The sequence below is a fragment of the Anopheles ziemanni genome, chromosome 3, assembly GCF_943734765.1.
Source record: "Anopheles ziemanni chromosome 3, idAnoZiCoDA_A2_x.2, whole genome shotgun sequence".
In the NCBI taxonomy this organism is placed as follows: Eukaryota; Metazoa; Arthropoda; class Insecta; order Diptera; family Culicidae; genus Anopheles; species Anopheles ziemanni.
In genome coordinates, this window is record NC_080706.1 from 20,178,962 (window position 1) to 20,206,386 (window position 27,425).

The following is a 27,425-nucleotide window of genomic DNA, read 5'->3' on the forward strand; positions in this document are numbered from 1 at the left end:
TTATTGCTCAACCGTTTGATACGCTCCCTCACACCGGCATACGCCCTGCTTTGGACGTCCGGAGGCGATAAATAACCACGTGTCCACTGTCCGATTGCAAGCGACTCTAATAGTGTGTCAGTTTTAATGGTTTTTGTTTTGGTCCGATGGGACCTTGTTGAACTTGCGGGAAACTAGTACATGTTAGCTCTTCCTCAAACGTTCCACCACAAAAATAAAATCACCCGTCCGATGGAACGCTAGTAGCACGGGCAGCATTATACACAACCTTTTCTACAGAGTTTTGTGAATCTAAACAAAAAAGTTTCATTAACAACGGACCGAACCTAAATTACATTTGAAGGTACGCGCGACCGGTCAGTTCGAACGAAGAAAACAACCGATATAACTCCTGCTGGTGGTACTGTGGTGTAGACTTAGAACTAATTCAGTGGCACCGATAGGATCGCGTAGAATCTACCGGCCCTGGCAGGGCGGGAGAGCAAGCAGTCTAAACGAGACGTGGTATTAGTTGGAGCGTACCGCTGGAGTAAAGCGACATATCCTTTCAAGTACAAAATGGGTCAACGTAACAAACAGCTTGCAAAACTGGCAACTTACTTTCAGAGAACTTAGCTAAAAGACACAAACAACAACAGAACCAACATAGGCACACAGTCATATACACGCACACACACACACACTCCCTCACCAGCAATCCCGGAAGCGAAAGGATAAGGCAAACAAAAACAGCTTGAAAACACGCGCTCGGGATTGGGGTTAGGTGGGTTTGATAGGTAAAAAAAGGCAGCGCGGAGAGTATCACCGGGTTTTAGGTGCAGGCAGTAGTGCAGTATGTTGGCCACCCGAACGGGAGGCAAAAAGGGGCCGCAGGATTCATTTTCTCATCTCCCAAAATGCTCGCACACCCATTGTTTTGTCAAAATGGTAGCAAAAGTTAAAAGTGGATAAAACTCTATTAAACGTTCCAATTAAAATTAACAAGCACCATTCTTCCAACCATCGTCGACCCGATGACGTTACGGGGGGGAGGGCAGGGGCGAGTCTCCACCAGCCACAGCATGTGAGCGAGTTTGCGCTCACATACACATATCTCTACACTTGCGAAACGGAAGCACTTTTAGTCGTAGCACCACGCGTAGCACGAAGCATACGAAAGCGAAACCCACGAAGCTTCTGCACCAAATCCGCCATCGTGGAGCAAAGCGAGAAGTTGGATGATGTTGACGGTTGGTCCACCGGCAGTGAACCCTTTCCCCACTGCGAATCGTCCGAGGGAAAGCGACGAACCGATGATTTTCGAAATCGAAAAGAAAAACAGCGACTAGCTAGTGACCGCGGTCGGATCCTGGTCCATCGTTTCGATCGTCGCGCTGCACCGACGTTCGGCACCGGCGTTCAGAGATGATTTTGCAGGAATGAGAGCAGCTTCGTCTCGTAGTGCTTACTTGCCTCCAGGTTGCGCAGCGAGTGGCGCTCGTTCGGGTAGACCTGCAGCTGGTACGGCTTGTTGGCCCGCACGAGCCGATTGACCAGCTGCGAGGTGTGGTAGAAGTGCACGTTCTCGTCGATCAACCCGTGGATGATGAGCAAACGATTGTCCCTGTGGGAAAAAAGCAAACGGAGGATGATCATACACCCAAGAAACGCCACATACAGCCAGCTTGCTTACTCGTCGGGAAACTTCTGAATGTAACTCAGCACGGAACCGGCCGCGTAACCGGACCGATTGTTGTCCGGCAGATCCATGTAGCGCTCGGTGTAGCCCGTATCGTAGTACTCCCAGCTCGTAACCGGGGCGCCAGCAATGGCCACCTTGAATATCTCCGGATATTGCACCAGTCCCATCAAACTCAAGTAACCCCCTGGAAAAGAGTAACGCGGCATGATTGATTCCATTACAACTGAGGTCACCAAGCTAAAATTCCTGCTGTACTGGAAAAATCCTCGAAATTCTTTCTAGATATCATGAGTCTATCTGATAAACGGTGGGAAAAGAATTTCTCTTATATAAAACACAGTCAAATTTAGCTTGACATTTAACTGCGCTCTTCTGAACCTTTCCACGGGAATGTTATTGATGACCATAACTTTATCATTATGTGATTTGTGTGATAACAAAATTCTGGAGACCTATATTTTAAATAAGCTAAATCTACTAAGATGTTAGGGAAAAAGGATGAGATGAAGTACAAAACAGACGTTGGGATCTTACCATAGGACCAACCGTGGATGGCCACCCGATCCATGTCGATGTAGCCAAGCTGCTCGGCTAGTATCCGTAGCACTTCGACCTGATCGGACAGTTCAACCGTGCCCATCCGGCACCGGATGTACGACTCGAACTCCACCCCTCGGTGGCGCGAGCCACGCGAATCTACGCACACCACACAGTACCCTTGCGAGGCAAGCATGTGCATCCGAAGCTGACGCATACCCTGGACATAGAAAAAAGGAGGATGAAACAATTTGGTTTCCCTTCTTGTCCCCCATCGAAGTATCCACAACCGCGCCGGGAATGACCGGAGCACTTACCTTGAACGTGTTGCTAACCGTCTGCACCTCCGGGCCACCGTACACGTTCAGCACGGTCGGATACTTGACGCCGAGCGCAAAGTTGTGCGGCTTGAACACCATCGCGTACAGCACGTCGCCGGTCGAGATGCGCGGGCTGTGGATGGAGGGATTGTACTGAGTATTTTCCGAGGCTCCACCCTCGGCCAGGTAGCCCACTGAGATCAGCTTGAGTCCGTCCACCGCCGGCGGCCGGTTACTTCCGCCGTCGGTGGCGTGTCTTATCCTAACCAGTTCCCACGATGGCAGCGTGTAGATATTGCAGTACGTTTGAAGGAAAACGGTACAGTCCTGCAGAATCCGTCGGGAGGGACAAGCATTAGCATAGGAAGAGATTGACGGGAAGTAGTGAATCATCTGTACTTACGTCATTAAACTCAACCGTGAACGAGTACCCGGGCATGGTAAGCAGCCGCAGGTGGTTCGGTTTCGCCAGGCTCACCACGTACAGGTGCTTCTCGAGCGGTGTCTCACGGAGCCCCATAAAGTAGACCATCCGATGGGTCCGGTCGTACCAAACATTTCGTCCGAGCACCTCCCACTGGCCACTGGTGAGGGCAACCTTGCTGGTAATCCGTGGGGTCAGTGTACTCCCAATGCAGGCCATCGATGGGAGCGACTGGTTTGAACCGGACCCCGTAGTCGAGTGTCCCGATAGTCCCGTTCCGTTACCCTCCTGCTGCTGCACGGAGGGTTGGTGTTGATTGTGAAGACTATTCGTACTCTGGTGGTGGGATCGCGTACTATTGCTAACGGTTCCACTACTATTGCTACTATTGCTACTACCGACGGGGGTAAGACTAGATGTGACCAAGTACAGATGGCGGTAGCCGGTTTCCTCAGAGGCCCACAGGAACGTCACCTCGTGCTCGGACAGCTCAATGAAGTGTAGCAGATCGTGCACGTTCACCCAGCTGGTCGACGTCTCCGAGTAGATCACCTGCAGCGGTCGGGTGGTTTTGTCCAGCGGCGAACGCCATCCCGAATTTTGCTGCTGCTGCTGCTGCTGATGGTGATGCGTTTGTTGTGAGTTTTGCTGATGCTGACCGGGCGAAGATTGTGACCCACTCGCCTGTGCGTTCGGTGACGAGGGTGAGCTGCTGTAGATCTCACAGAAGTTATCCACCGGCAGTAGCACCACCTCGAGCCGCTGCTGAGGTCGATCGAGTAACTGTGCCCAAACACTGTAAAGCAAAAACAAAAACAAAAAGAGAGTTGATCAAACCTGGTACAGCACCACATACACATATTCCTGTGACTTACTGCTTCGAGTCCGGAGTCCAACCCACGCGCACGATGTACTCCAGCCACGGGAAGGCGAACGTAAGCGGACACTGGAGCTCCTTGATGCAGATGTCGGTGATGCGCAGATTCTCCGACAGCCGGAACTGGACCAGCTTCAGCTTCGATTTGGCGTTCGGTGTGCCGGCCCGCGGAAACCGGTACTCCTCGAAGTCCCGGTTGGACGACTGCGACGACGGGAAGGTGTACAGACTGACATCGCTTTCGTCAACCTCCTCGTACACGATGCGGTAGATTTCATCTGCGAAGCAACAAACAGAATAATGTATGAATAAATTTCTTAGTTCTCTGCAAGCAGTTCCAAGGATGTGAAGAAACATTTCTCTTGGATGTTAGATAATATCGATGGAAACATCTCGCAAGTACGGTTCCACACCGGCGGTTGTGGAAGCGGGAACCTTCTAGAAAACGTACCCTCATTAGTACAAAGTACGCCCCCGGGGGGTGGTTTGGAAAACGTTGTGGAAACTGGCTTTGAAAGGCTTTCCAACGCCTACTTCCTCGTCGGGTGCACCACGCAAAACCAACCGAAGGTGTGCGCGAAAAGTTGACCGAAAACTTCACGTGGTGTTTACGTGAAGCAGAAAACGGACACACAACTAACACACGATTGCCGGTGTGCAGATTCGTGCGTGCGTGCGTCTTAACACGTGCGCTTGAATGCGTCTTTCTCCCGTTCAGCTGAAGAGTGTGTGCCCGGGTTTAACCGGACCGAAAAAGGAAAATCGGCAATAATGGCAAAGGGGGGCCAGAGTTAGAGCAGCAGTTGGCGACGAGGCAAACAGCCGGCTCGGCGAGTGGTGGACATGATGCAAATGGCGTTCGAAAGCGAATTCACAACGAGGCTACAAAGTAATAACAACGTGTGTCAATTAATCTGCCGGTTACTGCACTCCCGACGGTCAGCATCCTACGTCAATGGTGGCGTGGCCAGCTGCGGCTCCTTTATCGGGCACCTCGGCCGGTACGCGATGCAACGGACGGTACGAAATGTATCACGTTTGAATAACAGCTTCCACACAACACGACAACTGCATAACAATGTTGCGAACTTTTTGCGCAATACTCTCCCTTTTTGGTAAGATTCAACGTCTTGAAGACTTCGTTATCGTCAAATGGAACATTAAAACCCTCGAAATATTACTATTAGACGCGCTTGGACTGCGAAACTCCCGGTGGCCCTAAGTACTCGCTCTCTCAATAACTTCAACATATTATATAAGTGAACCTGCTTTTTCACCGGCTGTTTGCCACCGTGTTCCACATTCTGGATTACTAGCTAGCCGATTACTCCATTTGTGGACAAGTCACTCTTCTTCGACAGTTGAAAGTTGACGGGAGGGGTAAAAAACTGGCGTTCGCATCTCTAATTGCCACTTTTTCGCTTCCCTTTCTGGTGGCGCTAATCTTGCACAAGAGAATCCAAAAGCTCGACAACTTCTTTAATAATTACTCATCGCCGCGGCTAGGAGTTCACTTTCATTTTCCCCGCATTAGCACCGCTGCCCCGCTGCCAAGACAACAGGACACCACACGGGCCGCCGGTTTTCTAAAGGAGGTTTTTATCCTCAATTCGCGGCCATTCCATCCGATCGCGCCGATAGCAATTACTTAACGATCCACGTGATGGATTTAGGGTGAGTGGCGGCACACTGGTGGCGCACTGTTCCCTCCGGGCCGCTGCGGAGTAAATGTGCACGTGCTATGTCTCCGTCACCGTGAGATGTTTACCCTCACCCTTTTTGCTGATACCGATCTGGTTAAAGTGTGCATTTAGGGCCCCCCGATCGCGGGCCAGATTGGTAGTTGGAAAATTGCAGTTTTGAACGTGTTTTGTAGGAGTGTTTCTTTTTTCGCGCTGATCCACCGCGGTGACCCAATAAGGAGGATCGGCACCGTGCGGCACCGTTACATGATCGATCCTTTTTAATCCCCGTCCACGCCTTTGCAACGTTCGATTCGGTGCATCCGTGGGCAACGAAAGTCTGACGTGTTGAAGATGCGTTCGGGGTGATACTTTGGTTGATTTTGAAGTTTGTTTCTTGTTTTCGATTTTTTATGCAACCGTCCCAGGGCCGACTACGGCAAAGGAACGCCAGCTTAACGTCAGTAGGACAGTATAAAGCTCTTGAGTTACGTTAAATATTTCAGTTAGGATTGTAGCGCAGGAAGATAAGCACGCCAGAATTGAGTCTAGGCAAATGGAACAAAAATGGATTTAATTTCTACCTTTTTTAATACGACTGGTAGATAAACATGGCAGTCGTAGCGTTCCATTTTGAGGCAATCAAACTCCAATAATTTTAAATCTCATGAGAAAAAACTCTTGTTCCCAATTATTTCATGGATCGTTAGTTCTTCCCAATATAGAACGCCAATTGGTTCCCGAGTAACGAATGAAAACAACGAATGTTTTAATATCTACCATGTCTATCAGCAGACATGCGCGATTAGTCTCTAGAGAGTCAATTTATTTACAAAGCATAACAACCGCAAGGAAAGCTGCGTCACCTCCGAGCGGGCTTGTGCTTGAGGAGGAGATCGGTAACTTCAGTCACAGATTGAAAACATTTTAACGCAGCCCGTGTGTGTGTCTCGAATGTGTCGCCGCTTCTGCCTCCTAACGATCGCGATGACGGGTTTCCCGCTTAGTGCCAGTGGGACTTCTTCTTGATGTGGATCGACACGGGGACAGTCTTCTCGATGTACACCGGCTTCTTGATGTAGACCGGGACATGCTTCTCAACGTGCACCGGGTAGGGCTTCGGTACCTCGACGTACTCCTTGTGGATGACCGGCACCTTGACCGGCACCTTCACCGGGTACGGGACCGGGCGGTCGACGTGCACCTTCTTCTCGACGATCACCGGCACCTTCTTCTCCACGATCACCGGGACCTTCTTGACCACCTCGACCGGGTACGGTACCTTCACCTCGACCGGCACGTGCTTGGTCACGTGGACCGGGTACGGCACCGGGACCTTCTTCTCGACCGTAATGTGCTTCACCACCTCCTCCTTGTGCTCGTGGCCGAAATCGTGCCCACCGAAGTCATCGCCACCAAAGTCCCAGCTGCTTCGCTTCACCTTGCTTTCGCTTTCGCCGACGGCGGCTCCGGCCGCGATGGCCAACGCCATGGACAGCACGATGAAAGTCTACAGTCGGAGTAGAACGCAGGTTGCGATCAACTGTGCTCGAGCAGAAGCTTCCAGAAGGAGCGTGCCTGGAGTGCAGTCACCTACTTACCTTCATGGTGGGTTTCACGTTAGTCTGGACGACCACTGCAGGAGATCACCAGGATTGAAATAAACCTCACTCAACACCGAAGCTGGAAACTGTTGAACTCTCTCTCTATCGCAGGCAAAACTGCTGATACTACAAGTTGTTGCTCGGTACGATTCGACCTGTGTCTTGCTGGAGAACACCGACGAATGATGCTCCACCGTTGGCCACCGGGCGGTTTTATAGTTCAACTTTGCAGCCGTAACAAGTGGTGGGCAGAAGTGGCACTGCCACTACTCACCACCATGATGGAGCCACCAGCAGTCGGAGAGAAGGCGTACGGGTGGGGAAAAAGGAGGCTCTTCTCGAAGCGCATCGGTGGCGCCGTGGGTTTGCTGAGGCAATCCTTTAAACGCCAACCCCACCATGGGCTGTTCTCCACTCCGCTTCCTTTCCCCCGTCGTTGGCCTTTTCATCGGCCGGCTGTGGGCAAAGGTTTTCATGTTGCCGCGCCGCTCCGGCTCTGCGTGTTGCTTTGAATCTTTTTTGCAGCCAATATTCCCAATTGGGACGTAGTTTCGTGCGTAAACAAATCGTGTCACGCGATGAGGACTCCCGGCGCCCGCCAGCATGTGGAGCACCGGACCGGAGGAGAATGTTGGGTATGTGGTTCACAAAAATGTGACTGAAGGGACCGTTAGTGTTGGACCGCTAGCGAGCAAAGTCAGTAGCACTGGGACTGTGAAGGGAGTTACGGAAAGTTCAACATCACACATCGTACGAAGAAAATCAAACATCGCGGTGGTGTTCAGTTTGTGCTGTTTTGTACGCGTTCGCAAAACCGTGTTCACAGATGACTCCCGCAAGATATTGAACACCCACCGTTTCCCAATGACGCCCTCTCCGGGCCGATGGTACGTTTGGGTGACAGTTTTACGTAAAGATTTATTACGTCCGAATCGGAATTAAAGGTGCGGTACTTTTGGTACTGTTTCGAACCATTTGTCACACGTCACACGTGGCACGATCGCGTTAGTGTGATCGATATCAACCGTCTAATCGAGGAGTGCAGTGTGCATGCAGTGGATTGGTTATTAATAAGCTATCATTTGTGGCGCTTCAATTGGCGCCTGATGACAGGGTGCTTTTTTGAAAAATATTTCTGCTCTGGCGGTTCATCCGTGCGTTCCGTGAATGACAAATGGATGTGAGATTTTACTCAGGGAAATATTCGCTATGACAGATTATGCAAGTTGGTGGTTGAAATGACGAATGATTTAAATGTTTAACTTTTAACACTTTTCTTTTCCGCGTCTTGTACGGGACATCCAAATCCCAGACCCTATTCTATTCCATGTGACTAATTTGTACAAATTTTGTTGCACTTTAGCAAATTCTTCAAATATAATTTGATGATCAGTATTGCAAATCTATATACCTTAACACCCTTTGTACCAAAAATAATATCATAAATGAACGAGTTTTGCTTCTTTTTTTATAAACAAAGAAGGGTGTTAAAGAGAAGATAGCAAAAAAGCCACAAATAATTCAGCTGTAGTTAACATTTCCCATTAATTAAGCATTTTGAAATTAACCATATCTAACACAGAAAAAAAAAATTATGGAGCATTAACAAATATGTGTTTAACACGAATAATAGAGTCTGTCTCATGGACCCCATAGAACGCATTAAAAGAAATATTAATTTCAGCATTTCCATCATCATCTGGTCGTAAGATCAATTAATACTTATTTTACAATGAACATGTAGTAAACACTTAAACTTAACCTTGTTCATCCCCAACGCGGCATGAAAGGGTAACAAATCATTTAAAGGATTTATCAAAAAGATAAAAAGCGTGGCATTTTTTAATTAATGGTTAGATAAGAAGATGCTCTACATTTTAAATCAATTGAATAGGACGATTATTTCGTTTCTATTAAAGAGAGTTAAGGATAATTAATCTTTTTTTATGATGAATAGATAGATTGTGTAAATCAACCACTGTACTACAACACATACAAAACGGGTGATCAACTAAAAGAGTAATTACAACCAAGGGCGGGTTAACGGTGCCAAATAAGGAAGTGCAATTTAAATCAATTGGTTCGAACTCCCCAGCAGACGTAAAACTATGCGCGCAATGCTAAAACACAATAATGCAATTAAAAAGGACATGAAAAAACAACCAGTATAACACAACCACGAAATATGCAGACATTGTTAAACGACTGCTTAACAGTGCCTCAAAAGCTCACTCGTTACCAAACCCTCTACAAACACACACACCCCTCCGTCCGTGCGTTTTCGAATGCAGATGCAGAGGAAACAGAAGCCCATATGCGCTTGATGCATTCATGCAAGCATTTCACCACGATAGTGAGGAGGAAAAAAACTCCACTTTTAAACAACCAACACCCACAATCGGGGACTCGTTTGCGTATGCCGTGTATGGCGCATCGGTACGGTACCGCAAGTTGCACGCGTGCACGCGTTCTATGTGGCGGTCGAAAAACGATGCGAGAAATGCAATTGCTTGCCATTAGCACCTGCCACCGGCGTCACACGTTATTAGCATTATCGGGGAGACGGGTGGGCGGGTGGGCGATCGGTTGATCGAGCGGATTTTTAATCAGGAGTTGCCGCCCGATCGGCAGGTATGCAGACGGCTAAGAAAGAAAAATGGTTTGAAACAGAGTGGCGGCGTTCGGGTCGGAGGGGAACCGCCGGCCACCATCATATCATAAGCGCCCGGGGGCAATCATTGTGTCGAGGTGCTGAAACAATCGCAGACAAATGGTAAGGTAGTGATACCCGTGTATCGAACAGAACCCCGACCGATCCATTCGACCGCACACAACTTGCGGCAACATTTGATAATTGTTTGTTTGCCGATGGATTTCCGTATTGTTTCAGTATCAGCACTCGGGGCAAAACAGGTGGTGACGAGCAGCGATCAATGTAAGGCGCCACACCTCTGGATTTATACACCTCGTTGTGGAATTAACCGTTGGAAGATACGGATAAGAAATAATTTGGCAATCTAGCAAGCAATCTATGTACCAAAAATGCAATTCACAGCTCATTACTGATTGAAACACTTATTTCGAAACGATTCACCAATACAGTGGTACCCTGTCTCTCTTTCGAGCACCCAACAGTTATGTTTGATCCAAGATCAACCAAAGATCAAACCATAATTTCGTCCGGGATAATTTCGCTTGTGGTGCGCAATACAACAATTGGATGTTGGCAATAGTTTTGGAGAGTGTCGGAGACCCCTTTCTCAACACACACCTTTGACCCACTGGGAGATCGCTCTTTTTCCTCCACCTCCTCCACCCTCCCGTCCGGCCGACAACCCCGTTCAACATTCACCCAACACGTGCGCCACACGCCGATGCAGGGAGATTGTGGTCGAATGCGGTGAAGGTCGTGAGCACGCGTACGCGCACGTTGCGTCCACCGGGCAAGGGAGGCGCGCTTTCATTTTCGGGGTAGCTTTATTAGGGTTGCTTCTTATTCCTCCGTCGAAATTATGCTTCCAACTAGATTGCTTTTCAAACCATCGAAAAACCGCATCCGCAAGTCATCAAAGTTGCACTCAATTTCGACACGTTTCGGTGGCGGGCATTGACTTCATCCTTCTTTTTTTTTTTGTATATATTTGCTGGTTGTAAAATGGCACCCCCAGGGCACCGAAGGTAAAGTCAACTTTAAGGAGTGAATGAGGTCCCGCGGATTTTCTTCAGACGTTGTTTACACAATATCAATTTTTTAACATCAATTTATCAAGAATGTTTCCTAATAAAAGTTAATTGTGTTTATAGAAGAAAACAGAAGAAAGCCAACATAGATTTCAATATTATTTACTGACAAAGAGAAAGATGAGTTAAATAAAAAACAAAATAATTTTGTTTTGCATGGTTTGGAAATGCAGACAACAAGTGCATTCCACGCGAAACGCTGCGGTAATCATCATCAAAACTACCAAACGTAAAACAGCGCGGTTTTAACACTTTTTACTGCACTAACTTATTGTTTCACAATATTTCTTTTTTTTTGTTTTATTGGTCTGCTCACCAGCTTTTGGATAATTAATGGCCAAAATAAACGAAAACAACCTGCAGAAAAACGAACCATCATCTAACGAACCGCTTCGCAAAACCAAACGCAAATCGTCGTTGCAAAGAGCCGTAAAGAAGAACGGGAAAACAGGCAACTGCAACTGCCGGAAGCGATTATGGTCTGGAATGTAGATGCCAAATGCGTTCCTAAGCTTGTTATATAACGTATAAGTTACAACCTAGTTCAAACGGATGTTTAAAGCAATAAAATAAATAAAGTTGAGGAGTTACACTTAATGCTTGTGTGAAACCAAAGAGATAGATCACGAACAGTTTTGGCGAGAAACTTTTATCACTCTCGATTTAATGGATAGAAAAAGTGTTCCACTAATAATGGTAGTATGTGCAATGGACAAGTCTTAAAATCGAGAAAACTGCGAAATAAAGATGGGGACCAAGTTTAATAAAATGTACTCCTTATATCACAAATAACATTAAGCAATATTATTATTATATTTTTTAGCATTATTAAATCTCTAGCTCCAAGTTTGATCAACTATCAACTGACATATTAGAAGAACCAATAGAGCAGCAAATTGAATGAGCAAACTGTGCATTAGTGTAACATGTCCCGCGTGTGTGTTCCAACCAGTAGCAGAGGGCCGGAAACTGATCGATTGAAGAGCAGGTGTTCTGTAAAAGATCATTTCCGAACCGCACAAACCGATACTGTGCATCGGGAGGGTTTCGCTCGGAAGGACAGACCAACTCGCAGTGCACGGATATAGTTACATTCGAATATTGCATCGTCAACGGTGATGCTGATGGATGGACAGCACCGTGCACCATATGCCCACTCGAGTCGTCGGTGAAAGACTACTGGAGGTTTTTTTTCGCTTGTTTTTGTTTTTCAGTTTAAAGTAAGCCATCCGTGTGAGGCAATTCGGAGGAAGCCATGGTTAGTGGTTCCGGTTATATGGATATTGGCAATGCTAGCGCATGTCGATTGCAAATCACCCAAACAATATTACGTTCAAGGACGTAATTCATTATGGGCAGTATCGCAATGTCGGTCTTTAATTTTAGGACAAGCTATAGAAATCGTTTATCTTAAGCTATTGCAGCGCCTAATGAAGATTATTAAGAGTTTACTAAAAAAGAAAAATACGCTGCCCCAACCTCTTCAAAAACTGTTGCTACTCACCGTCACTCTCCGGCTGCCACCAGAAGCCTTGATAGCGGCTGAACTCCTCCTGCATGACGTACGATGGAACACCGGCCGTAAGCGGATCCTCCGCGAACGATCGGCGTCCATCGTGGGCGTACGTGAGCCGCTCACTGTGCCCACTGTGCGTATGGACCACCCAGATATCGCCGTTGCACACGAACGCCACCAGGTCGGAGTTTTGTGGACAGATCTGGGGATCGATGGCAGCCGCACGCTGGAAGATTCGTAGTTCCGATGGGAAGAGCGTGTTTTCCTGGAATTTTATTAACCAGTTAGTTTATTGAACGGAAGTTTAAAAATATTCGCTTCGGATAAATTCTATCCTACCTCGTAGCCCGTGTCCAAACACTGGTAGAGTGTGTTGCAGGCTGGGAAAACGATTTTCCCGCTCGATTTGTGCAGCTCGTACGAAGTGATACCCCAAATGGAGAGCCGCTTCCGTTCGAGCAGGAGTTGTACCTCGCGGGAATTACTGGTCGATAGGTGACCCAAAACGGACTCGAGCAGCTGGTGCCACTCAAGGTGCCGGTTGGGCTGAGGTTGGTCCTCCTCATCGTCGACGGTGTCGTCTTCGCCGTCGTCCTGCTTGTCGGCTTCCAACGGCGGAACGTCCGCGTAGAAAAGTATCGTATCCCAACCGTTCGCCGGTGGTGGGCTTAGAAAATAAACCCGTGTCCTTCCGTCGGACAGGGTGCGGAAGTTTACGCTCATCGGGAAGGAGGCTGCCATCGTCGTTGCCATCTGCCGACGGCTCTCACTGACGATGCTCTTCAGCTCGGACCAACTCTTTTTGCGTGGCGTCCCACTGCTCCCAGACGAACCTTCACCCGTACTCGTGCCCCGACCGCGGCTCCCAGTGGAGAGACCGTTCATCAAAGCGCTACTACAGCCTCCCGGCGCGCTGGATGACGTTGCACCGTTGCTCCCATCGTACCGGTAGGAGTATTCTGGGTATCCGGTATGGAAATCCAGGAGCATGTCCGCGTCCGTAGCCATTGGGCAAGCGATGGAAGAGTTAACTGTACTGTGGGCACCACCACCACCACCGCCAGCACCTCCACTGCTGCCATCCATTTTCTTCCGTATCTTCGACCAGAGTCTGCTGGCTTCCTCCAAGTTGGTAAATAGTGCGAGCAGTATCCCCACCAGATGGCCCAGATACAGTTCACCCAGTTTTTCCACTGACGCGAGGACAGTCGGCCAACTTGTTTACACTCGCTCCTTTTGCCCCGTGGTTGTCCTTCGCAGAGTCCGTACCGAAGGCACCTTACGGCGCAGTTCTTTTGGGAGGCCGCTTCAAACGGAAGCAAAACAAGCGGGTCAGAAGGGAATCTTACACCGATCAAGATACGATTGTGTACCCGCAGCGCAAAGCAATGTACATTTTTGAACCTTCCAAGCGTCCACCGAAGGGGGAGTGAGGCCGCGGGGCAAGTATTATTCGGTTACGCTGCCGTTGAACCCGCGGTCTTATCAAACACGACGCGTCGTTCCTATCAAGAGATACGGCAGTGCACGTTACGTTGGGTGTTGCTTCTTCGCGTTGTGGGGTTTTCACCGATTTTGTTTTTTTAAGTCGATCCGTTACGCGCGACGAAGAAAAGAAACCAAACACTGAAGGACCATTGGTGTCACGTAAGATTATTTGCTATTCGGACGTTCGGATACGTTGAACACACGGATTTTTCGACGGGATCAGGGAGAAGATGCCTACACTGGTCCACTCTAAGGTTAAATTACACAAAAAAGCTTCACATATCTTCGGTGCAAACAGCCACGATTCACTAGACTACTGTCCCCAATTCGAACGAGAACCTTGCGACAGTTCCGGACTGCACTTTCGCTGCACAAACATACACGGGTACACTCCTCCGAATGATACGCACTTCGCAGCAGGATTGACAGGGGGGCGAAGAAAATATGCTCGAGACACACAGACTCTCGGGCCAGGCGGAAGGAAAACACCCGGGAGCAAGACGATGTGACGGCGTAACCGATGGCGGCCCACGACAATGACGGCGAGGGCCAAATACTTTCTCTTTTCAAGGGGATTATCGTTTCACTTTTCTTCTTTCCACTTTTCACCCGCGGTTACAGCAACTGGTAGTGCTGCGGTTGTCGGGACTGCTTGTTGTTATTGTTATTGCTGATAGTCGTCACATTCGACCATATATCGTCGTCGTTGCCGTCCCGTACTGCTGCGGATCCAACGTTCCGAATTTTCTTTCGCAATTTTGACAGATGCTCGACTGCTACGAACATGGGGTGTGTGGTTGTGTGTCTGTGCACCACGTTGCTAGGGACGAGGTGTTTTGATACACTTATTTGGACCTTTCAACGGCACCGCCTTGTGGAAGATCTATTGTGAAGGTTCTTCGAACACTTTTAAACATATTTCTTTCGCTGTTAACGTTATGAGTATAATCCTTTGCACTCGCGGATGCTGTGGGCTCGGTTAAGACGAACGAGATGCGTATTTTTGTTTCGACACACTGGCGCAATGAAAAGCTGCCCAAGACAGTTGCCCATCGGTAACAACAAATGTGACAGCGGATTGTTTATTGAGCAAAATGATCGAAAACAGTCGAAAGATTTTGTTCAGTCGCAGTCACTGGCTAAAATCAGACTTATTTTAATCCTACAGTAAAGTCCTATTTATTTTTCTTCGCGCGATTCCCTAAATAATAAACTAGCTTTATGGTGGATCGCTTGCAAGCATGGTTTTGTAATGTTGTCGGCTTAGAACACTATTTTCGCCTGCCTCTTCCCAAAGACACCAACAAATGACATGGGACGCAATGGTTGCTAACGATCGGCTAGTTATTTTCGTTTCGTTTACTGCAATAATAGCAACTCGGCTCCTGGCAAAGGAACTAGTACTTTGCTCAGACGTTCGCCAACCATTTGAGGGCAAATCATTGCTGACTGATTCTGGATACCAATCAACGATGAGCACCAAAATATTATCCTGTGATTTTGAGATTTTTGGTATAGTGCAGGGTATGTATCCTATAGCTTCGTATTCTATTGTAAGAAACAACTAAAAAGTGTGTTCTTTTTACATTTATATTGCAGGAGTATTCTTTCGTAAGGTAAGTAGATGCTGTCGAATGAGATGCCACGTCTTTTTATGCAACAATATTTTACCTACCAATTGGTACAGTATACTCAAAAACAGGCAGCCACCCTAGGCGTTCGTGGATGGTGCATGAACACTAAGGATGACACGGTCAAAGGACAGCTCGAGGGAGAAGAAAAACCCTTCAATGAAATGTAACTACTGATCCGGACGCCTCTCTAACAACCGTTGTCTTTAACAATCATTCTCTTTCTTTCGATACCAACAGGAAGTATTGGCTACAGACGAAGGGAAGTCCATCGAGCCGTATCGACAAGGCGGTTTTCAGCGTACCAAAGGAAGTCACTAGTTATTCATTCAAAGATTTCTCCATTCGACGCTAAACGCCATGGTCACTAGAATACACTACACTAATATGCTTTGTAAATTGAATGTGGTTATATATTTTTGCTTGCAGCAAAAAATAAGGCACGAGGTACATGATTGCGCGAAAGGCTAGGAAAATTTCTCGTTTTGTTGGTCCTTTCTATTTGTCCGAAAATATGAAACCTTTGCCTACAGGCGTTTTGAAAACGTTTTACGTAGCTAATAAATGCACTTTAGTGAACGAGGTTCTGGAATGGGAAGACAATAAGTAGGGAAGTAAAACCCGTTCGATTATTGTTTGAAGTCCTTCAGCGGATAATGGTCCCGGTGCTCTTCGACGTGCTTCTCCATTTCACGCAGTTGTTCTTTGAGGTGCGCGGGCATTTCCGTGTACACGTCCTGGAACATTTCACGCCAGTCCGGTTTGGGAATTCGCTCTGATTGATTAATCTGCGACAGGACCTGCTTGCGGACGGATTTCACGAACTCATTTTCCTCCCCCTCGTTAAACCACCCGCGTTGGACCATGTAGTGCTTGAGCTTGGTGATCGGATGCTCGACCGTGTTCCATACCTCCAGTTCCTCCGCCGGTCGGTACGCGGTACTATCGTCCGACGTCGAGTGGTGCCCGATGCGGTATGCCATCGCTTCCAGCACGATTGGTTTGTTCTCACGTAGCACGTATTCGCGAGCCAACTTCGTTGCGTTGTACGTCGCAAATACGTCCGTACCATCGAAACGAAGTGCCGCCATACCGTACCCGGCCGCCCGTCCGGCAATGCCGTCCCCTCTGTACTGCTCCTTCGATGGCGTGGAAATAGCAAATCCATTGTTGCGACAGAAAAATATCACCGGACAGTCGAGGGTAGCCGCAAAGTTGAACGCCGCATGGGTGTCACCCTCCGAGGCTGCTCCCTCACCGAAGTACGTAATCACGCACCGTTGGTTGTTCGGCTGCAGCTTAAACGCGTAAGCCGCTCCTGCCGCCTGCGGTATTTGCGTGGCCAGTGGCGAGGAGATGGTCACAAAATTGAGCTTACGCGATCCATAGTGTACCGGCATCTGACGACCCTTTCCTTGATCTTCCGCGTTGCCATAGCACTGGTTGATGAAATCGGAGATGGTAAAACCGCGCCATACCAATACTCCAGCCTCACGATACTGCCCGTACACCCAGTCCTCCGGGCTGAGGGCGGCTGCACTGCCGATATGGCTTGCTTCTTCGCCGAAGTTGGTCATGTAGAACGAGATGCGGCCCTGACGCTGTGATTCGTACAGGATTTTATCCATGGTGTTGAGCAACACCATATCGCGGAACATCTTTCGCACGGTTGCCTGATCGAGGTTGGGATCTTGCGTCGGATCCTCTACCGCACCTTCGCTGTTCATCACGCGATATATCGGAATCGGTTCGATGTCCGCCGGGAGCGAAAGCTTTGGTGCCGTCACGAAGGAGGCTTCCAGGGCTCCAGGGAACTTTGCGTGCAACAGGCTACCTCCGGCGCGTGCATTATTAGCAGCGGCATCCGACGAAACGCACTACAGGAGAAGGGGGATACCGAAAAATGAGTCTCCGTTCATGGTTCGATACTTTTGCGTACTTGCAACAGTGTGTTAATGACACGCTATGCTCCTACCTTTGCCGATTGGACAAACCGCACAAATGATACCCTCTTTCCTAGAACCGTGCTCAGAGAACGTATTAAAGACATCTTATCTAAACGCTCAAGGCTGCAAAGATTCTAAACACAGAACAACTCTCGTCACTAAACTCAATATTGTAATCTTGATTACGTCAAACTCGTGCTACCCACCTGGCTACTATTGCTGATGCCGTTGACAGTGATGATAAGACGGTCGACTGTATTGCTCTCCGAGCTACGAACGAGTTTCTTCTGCGCGGCAACGACGTTTGTGCGATTAATTTAGCCAAAGCAATGTGAATTGAAACGTGATGTTAATTGAACGTGTACCACATTTCGACCGGATGGCACGCATACACAACCGACAACAGCTGTCTGTACATTTCTTTCGTAAACAAAACCCCATTTCACAAACACTCAAAAGTGCACCGTGGCTAAAATTACTCGAAATTCGATGGAGTGAGAATTTCTGGCTGTGAAAAATATTGTGTATGGCAAATAAAATCTATTAAGTACGAAATTCCGCAAATTTATTATTTTTTCGACCGATTGTTTCAAGCTCCGGTCGCTTAGATCCATTCAAATCGTAAACGTCATAACGACAACTTAGCTGTCATCAAATTTGTAGTCAAAACAAAACAATCCACCAAAGCATCATTCGCTCGCAGCCGTGACGGTGGACGGAAGGCCCAAGCACAGGTTCGTTTTAAAAGTTGTGTGTTTCGTGAATACATATAACGATACGTAAGGAGTTTAGGTGCAATAGGAAAGTAACATAGAATCCATCACGGCGTCCTTCAGGAGACGCTCTCAGTGAGTTAGACCTAACCCTCGAGGACGCCTCCCATATAGGCGAGTTGGGGTTTCCTTTTCCTAGTGCCCGAGATCCATCTTCCTCCGGATTGTTTGTTAACGCTATACATCCTGTTCTCATTTTGTTCTCAAAGTCTTTTCTTATCCTTTCTTCGGCCACAAAAAACAGCTACCGATCATCAACAGTAAAGTCCACAGCATAACACTTCGATGGCATCGCCTTCTCAGAGCAGTCCAGCGCTCGGTGCTGGAGCCACAACTACTGGATCATCGAATGTCACCGGAAATACCAAGGGTTCCGGCCCAGGAGGTTCTTCATCTGGCGCTGGCAGTAGCGCAACCGATAGTGCAACACAGCTGCTAACTAAACCACGGCTCCAAGAGCTGGTGCGAGAGATAGATCCGACCGAGCAGCTGGATGAGGAGGTCGAGGAATTGCTACTGCAGATTGCGGACGATTTCGTAGAAAACACGGTCAACGCCGCCTGTCTCCTGGCCAAACACCGGAAAGTTCCAAAGGTGGAAGTGCGAGATGTACAGTTGCATCTAGGTAAGTTGAAGGGTTCACGATTGATTTGGGATCGGCTTTTAAACGATTCGTTTCTTTACAGAACGTAATTGGAACATGTGGATTCCTGGTTTCGGAACCGATGAGCTGAGACCCTATAAGCGAGCAACTGTTACGGAAGCACACAAACAACGTTTAGCCTTAATACGAAAGGCAATTAAAAAATATTAGCATTAACGTACGATAGAAATAATAATTGGTAATAATAATATATCCCACATCCCGATTTTCTCTTCATTATATATTGACTGCCATTTACAAAGATAATTGTTTACCGTACAGATGTTGTCAACTACAACCGGACGAATAATAAACAAACAAAACAAACTCAATCCCAAAATTAAATGAATAGTAAAAATAAGTGTTTATTTTCACTTTGATATCGTGCACAAGCACAGAGGCCTTAACGCCAAAGCAGTACATTCAATTAGAGTTCTGTTTTGCGCTCTATTTTCATCAACTCCACCTCGAAAATAAGCACCGAATTAGGTGGGATTTTCTCGCCAGCTCCACGCTCCCCGTAGCCCAGCTCTGGCGGGATGACAAGCTTCCGTTTTTCACCCTCGCACATTCCTAGCAATCCTTGGTCCCAACCCTTTATTACTTGGCCCATGCCAAGGGTGAACGTAAGCGGATCACCACGCGGAATGCTACTGTCGAATTCCGTTCCGTCCTCGAGTGTTCCCTGAAACGAAAACAAACATCAACTATGTAATGTTTGTGGGCGTTGGCGACTTATAAGTGCATATTTACCGTGTAATGCATGTGGACTAGGTCACCCTTTTTCGAGCGCACGGTGCAGTTATCGACACGTTTCTTAACGCCTATTTTCAGTTTCTCGGCTGCACTTACGCACTGCACCAGAGCAAGCGTCGCCAATCCGAGGAGAATTAGCTGGTGATAACGCATTTTGGACCGTATTTTTCACAAGGATACAACGAAATATTCTTTAAACAAATTACTAACTTATTAAAGAACGCCTTTGGACTCAATGCACTTTACTATCAGTTCTGTCCACCCGGCGTAGTTCTTCGGTAGACAATTTCTTCTTTTTTGTTGTTGAAATCTCTGTGATATCTTGACAACTGTCATATAAAAGAGCGTTCTACAGTGGTTGTTCAAAGTTTAAGTGAAGAATGATTTTTTTTAAAGAAATCGTACACAGCATACAATTATAATTTTACAATATTCGCTTTTAATGCATTTTTATTTAAAAAACCAAAATATTACAAGTAGCATCACTTTTTTATTTTATTATGTATTACCTTTTCCGTTTCTTCGTTTACTTGCGGTCCATGTGCGTCCTCCGATTATCGCCCAATCTTTCTTTCTTTTTTTCTTATAGTCGATTAAAAATATACCAACGGTGCAAAAACACATTGCGCACCATTTTCCTTTCTACCTAAAGCTATTATGTATATGCATATAACCGCTGGGTTGTTTCCTGGGGGGCCAGCAAATCCAATGGCGTTGGACTGGTTAGACCACGGTTGCCTTTGACGGAACGGTTTTATTTTCTCCCTACTTAACTACGACGACTAAACTAGCTAGTATTCCTCCTCATCACGCTTGCAATTGTGCGCCTGATGTATTCCTTCTTCAGCAATAATCTCCGAATAATTCAACGCCTACTTTGATTATTTTCGAAGTAGTAAAAGTACCAAGTAACAATAGTTTTATATGTGGGACTCTGTCTCACCGGCGGTTCCGATTTATCGTTCCGGATCTTATGTTCCTCTTAAATACCTCACTCACCACTGCGTCTTCGAACCGGTTAGCGGACATGATTTTATCCCTTTCTTATGCCTCTACTAAACTGACTTTCGCGCACTGAGAATGCCACGCCACAGGTGATTACATCCGTTTGTTTTGTAACGATGATTTAATATTTTTTGGTGTGTGATGTAAAGTGAACGTGTACTTTTTTCAGGTATGATTAAATTTTCGTATTTTATCAACAGAATCTCAGGTTAGCTCGACCATGTTGGGCAAACAATGTTTAGCATGAAATGAAAATTTCCAAAGAAAGAACGCAAAGAAGGACACACGCAACGGCGGAATAAGATCGTATCGGAAGTAAACCACTGAAGGCACTGAATTACACTTTTCACAAAACCGTCCGCGTTTAGCCCCGTTTCTATCTGTTGCAATACTGATTTTTTTAACGCATTCATTGTCTGCCATCGTCTTCGAAAACACAGTCAAGGGATCGGTCAGTAATTCAAACTTCGATGCTCCTCCACATCACTTATGTTTTTGGCTTGGAGTTACTTGCATGCATGATATACCATCACTTATCCAGATGACTTTTCTAAAACGGATAGATGCACATCATGTCCTCGTTTCCAAAATTAAAAAAAAAATGCAGAACGTGACCGCAAGATGATTGCATTAGTGTTGTATTAAACTGTTGTTTTCTATCTCTGCCAAACCAACGAGCTTTTTATGGGAGCAAAAATTATGAGACGTTTTCTACGGAATGTACGATAGGTGATGTCCCTACATAGGACCATTCACATTGATTGTGTGAAAAATATAAAAAAGGAACGTTCGACATTCTCGAAACCGAACCGAAAGCGAAAGTAGTGTGGGTAGTATGCTACAAACGTCGGGGATTACCACGCTCTAAACATGGGTACGCGGAATACTTCATCAACATTGATATCGATTACCATGACAAGTAGTCGCTAAGTTGCATAATAATAAAACCCCCCAATGACTAAGGGCAGTCCATATTGTTTACTTGAGCTGTATTATGCGTCAAGAGTAGCAGCTGGTTTAATCTACTCCCGCGAATCCTTGACTGCCCTCGATAGCACTGATTAGTTTCTCCTTCAACTGGGCGTAACTCTCGTACGGTGGTAGATCTAGTCGGTTGAAGCTGTACGGTAAGTAAAAGAAAGTCGAAAGGCAGAGTTTTCGATTAGAAAGCGATAACACACTCCGTGAACGACGTTCGGCCTTACCATGTGTGCGCCCGGGGAAAGTTGTTCACCGTGCCCCATTTCTCGATTGTGAACAACTGCGGACCGTTCGATCCGTACAGCTCCTTGAAGCCGTTCATCGGTACACGCGACGTACCGGTAACAAACTGCAGCAGTCGAGCCCGCATCTCATTGCTAAACGAAAGAACCGCGCGCCAGAACCACTGCACCACGGCGTGGTTGGCGTAGTAGTCACCCTTGTACATCGTGTTCTTCTTCCAATCGCTCACATCGATGCTCTGGATGCCGCACATCAGCAGCTCCAGCTCGTTCTCGTCGAAGATCTTCAGCAGGGTGAGGGACACCAACGAACCGACGCCCTCGAGGAATGCCTGCATCTGCTCCTTTACGCGCGCCTCGAACCGCCAGTCGATCACGAGCTTGATGTACTCGTCCTTATTCTCGTTCGTCACCTCGATGTCGGCACCGTTCGGTTTCAGCTCGCGCTGGTTGGTAGTGCCGAAACTTTCCTCGTCCACGCTGAACGTCAGCATGAGTGGAGCCGGATCGTTCTCTTTGATGTAGAGCAGCGAGTTGTAGTATTCAGTGTCTACCGCTTCCATGTCCTTCAGGTCGATTGGTTTCTGCAACATCATCTTGTAGAACGGCCGGATGAAGAACGCATCGAGTAATTTGCCATGGTAGATAGCCATGCCGGCAATGCGACCTATAAATCTGCAAAACAGAACCCGAAAAAAACGTGTTACCATTCAGGTCATGTCTTGTACCAGGATGTGGAATTTCCTCCGCTAGCGCTTACCGGAAGTAGTTGAGATGTTCCTCATTGCACAGCCCACTATTCGGATTGATCTGCAGCGTGTAGTTGTCCATTGCCGAATACTCGAACAGACCGTAGTATGGGTTGAACATTTCCTTCGACAGCAGATAGAACCATTCGCGCGCCAACCCACCGTAGTCGAGTCCGGTTTCGCCCTCGAATTCCACCCATAGCTTCGTCTTGAGCAGGTCGATTTTGGTCACGGCATGGATTACTCGGTAAGAGTCCTCCAGAATCGATGCCCGACGCACCTTGATGTCGATTTTGTTCGGCACGTTGCTTGGCTTTTGCAGCTGGCTCTTGAAGTACTCGTACTTCTGTTTGTAGTCGCGCGAGTACGGAACCGCCTGGCCCGCAATCTTCGGGTTGGACAGCCGCGGATCGTCCCACTGCGTCGTGCGCGTGTTGTGATCGATGAAGAACGTCCGGCCGTCACTATGAACCCGCTCTTCCCAGCCCTCTGGCAGCGGGCCCAGATTATCGTCAGACGATCGTGCATCCCGGCCGCCTCCGCCAGCGGTCCCGTTAGCCGTACCGGACGCGTTCGAGCCTCCCTCGCTGTTGGCGCTCGGTATGGGACTGGCGAGCCCGGTGCGTGGATCTACCCAGGAGGTGGTTTTATTAATATGATCAATGAAGAACAGCCGCCCATTGGAAGCCAGCTGTACGGCCCAACCGGGCGGTAGACCGGCGGCACTCGGGGCGCTACCGGGTGATTCGGTGATGGCCCCGGCAGGAGATCCTGGCTGGCCGTGAGCAATGGAAGAAGTTGGTGTCTCTGGCTGCAGTGCATTCGACGATCCCGTGGATGCCGGTTGGCCACTGACGGTGGAAGAAGAAGCGCTCTCATTGGCCTACAAAAAAGTGGGGGGTGGAAAATGAAACCTTTATGAAAAATCTGAAAGTGTACACATTGGACCCTTTTCCTTTTTTGGTGGAGTATACACATCTCACATTTCCAATCATGCACTAAAACGAACAACTAAACAAATTAAAACACCTACTAAGAGGAAATCCCTCTTGATCGATAAGTGATGACGTGATGAGACTATAAAGATCATCTGTTAGTTTTTTTAATCCATTTAACAAATTTTCCGATGATCATTCAGTGTGGCAACAATGTACCATAGATTTGTTTTTCTAGTTTTAAACTATTTAATTTCAATTTCTTGACTCATTTTCTCACATTTTGCCCGAAATCTGCGGATACCAGGCAAAAGGGATTTTTGTAAAATTAATTTAAAAACAAAAGTGTTTTTACATTATTGGGAAACAATAGTATACGTTGAATGTGACACAATCAAAGGTCGAAATGGATAGCAAGCAGGAGAGAAAGAAGGAAGTATATTAGAGGGACAGTTGATTGAAGTGATAGAGCGAAAGAGCGACAGAGCGAAACGAGTGCATCAGAAGCGACCGTCACCTGGGTCCCCTTGGCACCTTTGCTAGGCATGTAGAACACAGTAGGTGCGACTAGTGAATACTCCTCCTCTATGTTTAGAAAACAAATTGTAAGGGCATTCAGCCCATTGGTCTCCGCAATCATAGGAGGTTCGGTTAGTGCATAGCCTTCTCCGTTTGTTAGTAAGCTTAAAGGTACGATTTCTTCCACCAAAAACAGCCAATTTCCGGTATAGGTTAGATTTGCCGCTCCATGACGGATAAGTTAATTGGTGGAGCACATTTGAGCAACTCATACATGGCACAATGATGTTGATACTGTATGCGGGCTGCATCGTTGGAGCATGATGTCAGCGAAAAGGTATAGGAGATATGAACAAACCTCTCGAACACCAGCACCGCTTCCTCTGCCATCATCGCCGTTGGCCGCACTAGAGGAAACGTCGGAGGAATTATTTGGTTCTTCGGTCGCGGTACTACTGGTGTCGGTTGCCGCCGGCTCTCCATCACCGTTCACCATGGAACTATTGGCACGTTCGATGTCGGAGGTGACGCTACTGTTCTGGGAGGGTCGACGCCGCTCGCTGGGAATCGGTGTGCCGGCCGGACTAGAACGGGCGGAGATCGACGCCGATGGTGGCGGTGGCGGGGCGCGACGGGTCGGCCTAATGGTACCCGTTCCGCTAGTGATCGAAGTGCTTGAGGGTGACGGTGAAAGTTCGCCCGGTTCCGTGTTACTACCACCTGGTAGTGGCGTACTACCCCCGCCCGTAGTGTCTCCCTCGGTCGCGGCCCTACCGGAAGTGGATGTGCCAGCGCCAGGCGACGTGGCCCCGACCGTCGCACCACCGCCACTGCCAATGTCCGACGTAATACTGACGTTGTCCGCCTTAAAATGGGGAGAACAGGGAGGTGGAAATCAATCGTGGAAAATGTAAACGATGGGAAGAACTGATGGGGGCCAGCAAAAATCGGCCAAACCCGTACAAAGGAACCGGCAAAAAACAATTGTGCTACTGTTTCTTCTCACCCGGGGTTTAGAAAACATTCCCAGGAATGAAAAACCCGATCGAATTAAAAGAAAAAAAAAACAAATATTTCAAAAAGTTCCAAAATACTCCATTTTTTGTCAAGGAAAATCTTCGAGCAGCGTTTGTGTCTTACCATGCTCGTGTTATTGCTGCCATTGTCCGGATCGTTGCTGATGTGGAACCGCCGTTGAAAGGCGGCAACCATTTCGTTAAGTCCCGGTGGGGCTGGCAGGATGCTGGGTCGTTCCCATTGCGTAGTACGGGCTACGTGATTCACGTAGTATGTTCGTCCCACCGGATCCTGACGCACCTCCCAGCCCGGTGGCAACGGCTCCGGTTGCTGCTGGCGCTGATGGTAGTGGTGCTGCGGGTGGTGCACCGGAAGCTGCTGCTGCGGGTACGGCGCCACCGTCCGGTGCGTTGAGACGGGTGTGCTCGTTGCGGGAGTCCGATTTCCGGCTCCGGTAACAGACGGTACCGGCGACCAGGGAAGCGACTGACCGGGCGTTTGGGGTGTCGCGTTTGCGATGGCCGGGTCGTCATCACGCATGATCGCATGGTAGAGCTCGAGCGTACCGCGTATCTTCATGCTGATGCGCAAGCTTAGCTGGCGCTTTGCGCGAAGCGTGTACGTCTGTGTGGCGATCGTGCGTCCCTCGGCTTCACGGGGCAGATTGATCAACGTCAGATCGACCAGGCCCATGAATCCGTCGCGTGTCAGCCGGTTCTCGTCGAACACCTGAAACACCAGCTTGTGTTCGTTGGGTTTGACGCAGAAAATGAACTCCTCGTTCCAGACCGGATTCAGCGTCTTGGGTTCATACAAAAAAAATATCCATTAATATATTGTACATTTAGCATCCTTAAACAAAACCACACGAGCGGTAAATCATTCCGTAGTGCGTCGTCCCTACCCTTCGCTTCGTTTTCGTCACCATCTGGTCTACGTTGACATCGCCGGTGATGGTGTTTTGGTCGATTTTCACGTACGGATCGCTGTAGCCAAAGATGTCCTTCTTGGCCAAGCCGCTCGCCCCGATCACCTTGATTCGGACGTAGCAGGCATCCTCGTCGTTCTGCAGATTCACCGGGTGATGATGCAACCGGATTAATGGGAGCCAGCGGGCAATGCATAGCCATCCAGAACGACAATCAAAGAAAGTAAACAGAGTGTCAAAGGTTATTGATTAGTAGAGATTGTTTCGGAAAAAATGCAGCACCGGAAGCAGTAGTAAATTAATCAACAAATAACATTTAAAAGAAACAAACACACGCGCACACTAATTTGACAGGTCAACTAATCTCAATTTTCCCGTCCCTCTTATCGTCAAATTCGAATTCCATGGGGCAGGAAGAAAAATCCCCCCGCAAACCTCACACAGGCAGTCTGCCACTCCGGGTGTGATGTTTTTGACATCATCCAAGTAGGCAACACGTACCAGATTAATCAGCATCGTTCTTCTGGTCATTGATTCAATCGATTTCGTTGCTTTTCAGCACCGCACTGCAACTGGTGGAAGTATTTACTCAGTGCGTTGTTGACAGTCACTAATCTTTGAACCACTGGGAACTTCACACTAAGAGTTATCCTTTGTTTTCCTGTGTGCTTGCTAGGGCCGCCCGTATTTCGCTACATCGCGCCGCTGGCGGGTCGCGGACTTTACGAAGTGCGATATTTTTGTGCACTCGGCAGCACCACCGTCAACACGCCAAACCGACGACGTTGTATCTGCGACAGCAGCCCGAAACATCTGCTTCTCTACGGAACTAATCGACGACTCATCGCCGTCGAGTCGCTGTCACCTATTTCTGGTTTTAGCCTGCCAGCACACATACACGGCGTGGCGATGATGATGTCCGCGGATCGCTGTAGTGGAGGATGGATCGCGATGCTAGCAACCGAAAGGTGTTTGTGATGGTAGCGGGTTCAGTATGTGTCCATTTTTTGGACGCTTTCCTGCGTCGACACCTGTGACAGTGCCACCGAATCCGTTGCCTTCCGTTGTCCCACCAAAAATAGACACTTTCGCGGCCCGGTGAAGGGCACCAGCAGTGTGGACGCTTATCAACGCGATAATTAACGCACCGATAACACGTGGCAAGGGAGGTGCGCGGCCGGCAGCCGGGAACCTGTAGCCGATAAGCGTGTGTGTAACAAGTGTCCCTGGGATGGCGTGAAAGGAATAGTGTCACAACCGTGTTATTCCTGTGTAGTAGGCTTCTAGTGTAGTAGCATCGACCACAGCAGCAGGCGGTACGCGGTTCGAACAGGAACACCGAACATCCAACGTTGGATCTTCTAACTGGCGCTCGTCCTGACTCATGACCTCGAGGAGTTGGTCCCACTATCGCGTTTATCGTACGGGCT

General features: G+C 48.0%; 5 protein-coding genes across 5 annotated transcripts; 2 read left to right on the forward strand and 3 right to left on the reverse strand.

The window, feature by feature from the left end:
- Positions 1–1,269: 1,269 nt before the first annotated feature.
- Positions 1,270–26,781, reverse strand: LOC131284309 (uncharacterized). The gene is made up of 19 exons (XM_058313164.1): positions 26,497–26,781; positions 25,972–26,133; positions 25,191–25,868; positions 24,409–24,915; positions 22,608–23,479; positions 21,830–22,522; positions 21,651–21,744; positions 19,617–19,757; positions 19,345–19,548; positions 16,196–17,378; positions 12,989–13,575; positions 12,722–12,943; positions 12,371–12,647; positions 3,838–4,117; positions 2,942–3,758; positions 2,536–2,865; positions 2,216–2,438; positions 1,673–1,865; positions 1,270–1,603 (listed from the first exon to the last, which is right to left on the reverse strand). Exons 1-19 carry the CDS (start codon positions 26,524–26,526, stop codon positions 1,399–1,401), a joined length of 7,698 nt encoding a protein of 2,565 aa, XP_058169147.1. The 5' UTR covers positions 26,527–26,781; the 3' UTR covers positions 1,270–1,398.
- Positions 15,193–15,885, forward strand: LOC131286898 (acylphosphatase-2-like). Its single transcript, XM_058315906.1, has 4 exons — positions 15,193–15,394; positions 15,470–15,486; positions 15,558–15,667; positions 15,742–15,885. The coding sequence occupies exons 1-4, from the start codon at positions 15,193–15,195 to the stop codon at positions 15,854–15,856; spliced, it is 444 nt and encodes a 147-aa protein (XP_058171889.1). The 3' UTR covers positions 15,857–15,885.
- On the reverse strand, positions 15,913–17,629 carry LOC131286896 (2-oxoisovalerate dehydrogenase subunit alpha, mitochondrial). Its single transcript, XM_058315904.1, has 2 exons — positions 17,477–17,629; positions 15,913–17,378 (listed from the first exon to the last, which is right to left on the reverse strand). Exons 1-2 carry the CDS (start codon positions 17,549–17,551, stop codon positions 16,131–16,133), a joined length of 1,323 nt encoding a protein of 440 aa, XP_058171887.1. The 5' UTR covers positions 17,552–17,629; the 3' UTR covers positions 15,913–16,130.
- On the forward strand, positions 18,490–19,161 carry LOC131286897 (transcription initiation factor TFIID subunit 12). The gene is made up of 2 exons (XM_058315905.1): positions 18,490–18,845; positions 18,907–19,161. The coding sequence occupies exons 1-2, from the start codon at positions 18,506–18,508 to the stop codon at positions 19,032–19,034; spliced, it is 468 nt and encodes a 155-aa protein (XP_058171888.1). The 5' UTR covers positions 18,490–18,505; the 3' UTR covers positions 19,035–19,161.
- LOC131286899 (peptidyl-prolyl cis-trans isomerase FKBP2) lies at positions 19,214–19,805 on the reverse strand. Its single transcript, XM_058315907.1, has 2 exons — positions 19,617–19,805; positions 19,214–19,548 (listed from the first exon to the last, which is right to left on the reverse strand). The coding sequence occupies exons 1-2, from the start codon at positions 19,770–19,772 to the stop codon at positions 19,291–19,293; spliced, it is 414 nt and encodes a 137-aa protein (XP_058171890.1). The 5' UTR covers positions 19,773–19,805; the 3' UTR covers positions 19,214–19,290.
- Positions 26,782–27,425: the final 644 nt, after the last annotated feature.

What these genes read in the sequence shown, in the direction of transcription:
- LOC131286898 (XM_058315906.1), top strand. Translation starts at nt 15,193, where the DNA reads ATGGTTGCTAACGATCGGCTAGTTATTTTCGTTTCGTTTACTGCAATA. An exon ending in GAAAAACCCTTCAATGAAAT is followed by an intron (nt 15,668 to 15,741) that starts GTAACTACTGAT and finishes CGATACCAACAG; the next exon opens with GAAGTATTGGCTACAGACGA.
- LOC131286896 (XM_058315904.1), bottom strand. Translation starts at nt 17,551, where the DNA reads ATGTCTTTAATACGTTCTCTGAGCACGGTTCTAGGAAAGAGGGTATCA. An exon ending in GGTTTGTCCAATCGGCAAAG is followed by an intron (nt 17,379 to 17,476) that starts GTAGGAGCATAG and finishes CTTCTCCTGTAG; the next exon opens with TGCGTTTCGTCGGATGCCGC.
- LOC131286897 (XM_058315905.1), top strand. Translation starts at nt 18,506, where the DNA reads ATGGCATCGCCTTCTCAGAGCAGTCCAGCGCTCGGTGCTGGAGCCACA. An exon ending in AGATGTACAGTTGCATCTAG is followed by an intron (nt 18,846 to 18,906) that starts GTAAGTTGAAGG and finishes GTTTCTTTACAG; the next exon opens with AACGTAATTGGAACATGTGG.
- LOC131286899 (XM_058315907.1), bottom strand. Translation starts at nt 19,772, where the DNA reads ATGCGTTATCACCAGCTAATTCTCCTCGGATTGGCGACGCTTGCTCTG. An exon ending in TAGTCCACATGCATTACACG is followed by an intron (nt 19,549 to 19,616) that starts GTAAATATGCAC and finishes TTTTCGTTTCAG; the next exon opens with GGAACACTCGAGGACGGAAC.
- LOC131284309 (XM_058313164.1), bottom strand. Translation starts at nt 26,526, where the DNA reads ATGACCAGAAGAACGATGCTGATTAATCTG. An exon ending in GAACATCTCAACTACTTCCG is followed by an intron (nt 22,523 to 22,607) that starts GTAAGCGCTAGC and finishes TCTGTTTTGCAG; the next exon opens with ATTTATAGGTCGCATTGCCG. An exon ending in GCACCTCAAAGAACAACTGC is followed by an intron (nt 13,576 to 16,195) that starts GTGAAATGGAGA and finishes TCCTCGCGTCAG; the next exon opens with TGGAAAAACTGGGTGAACTG.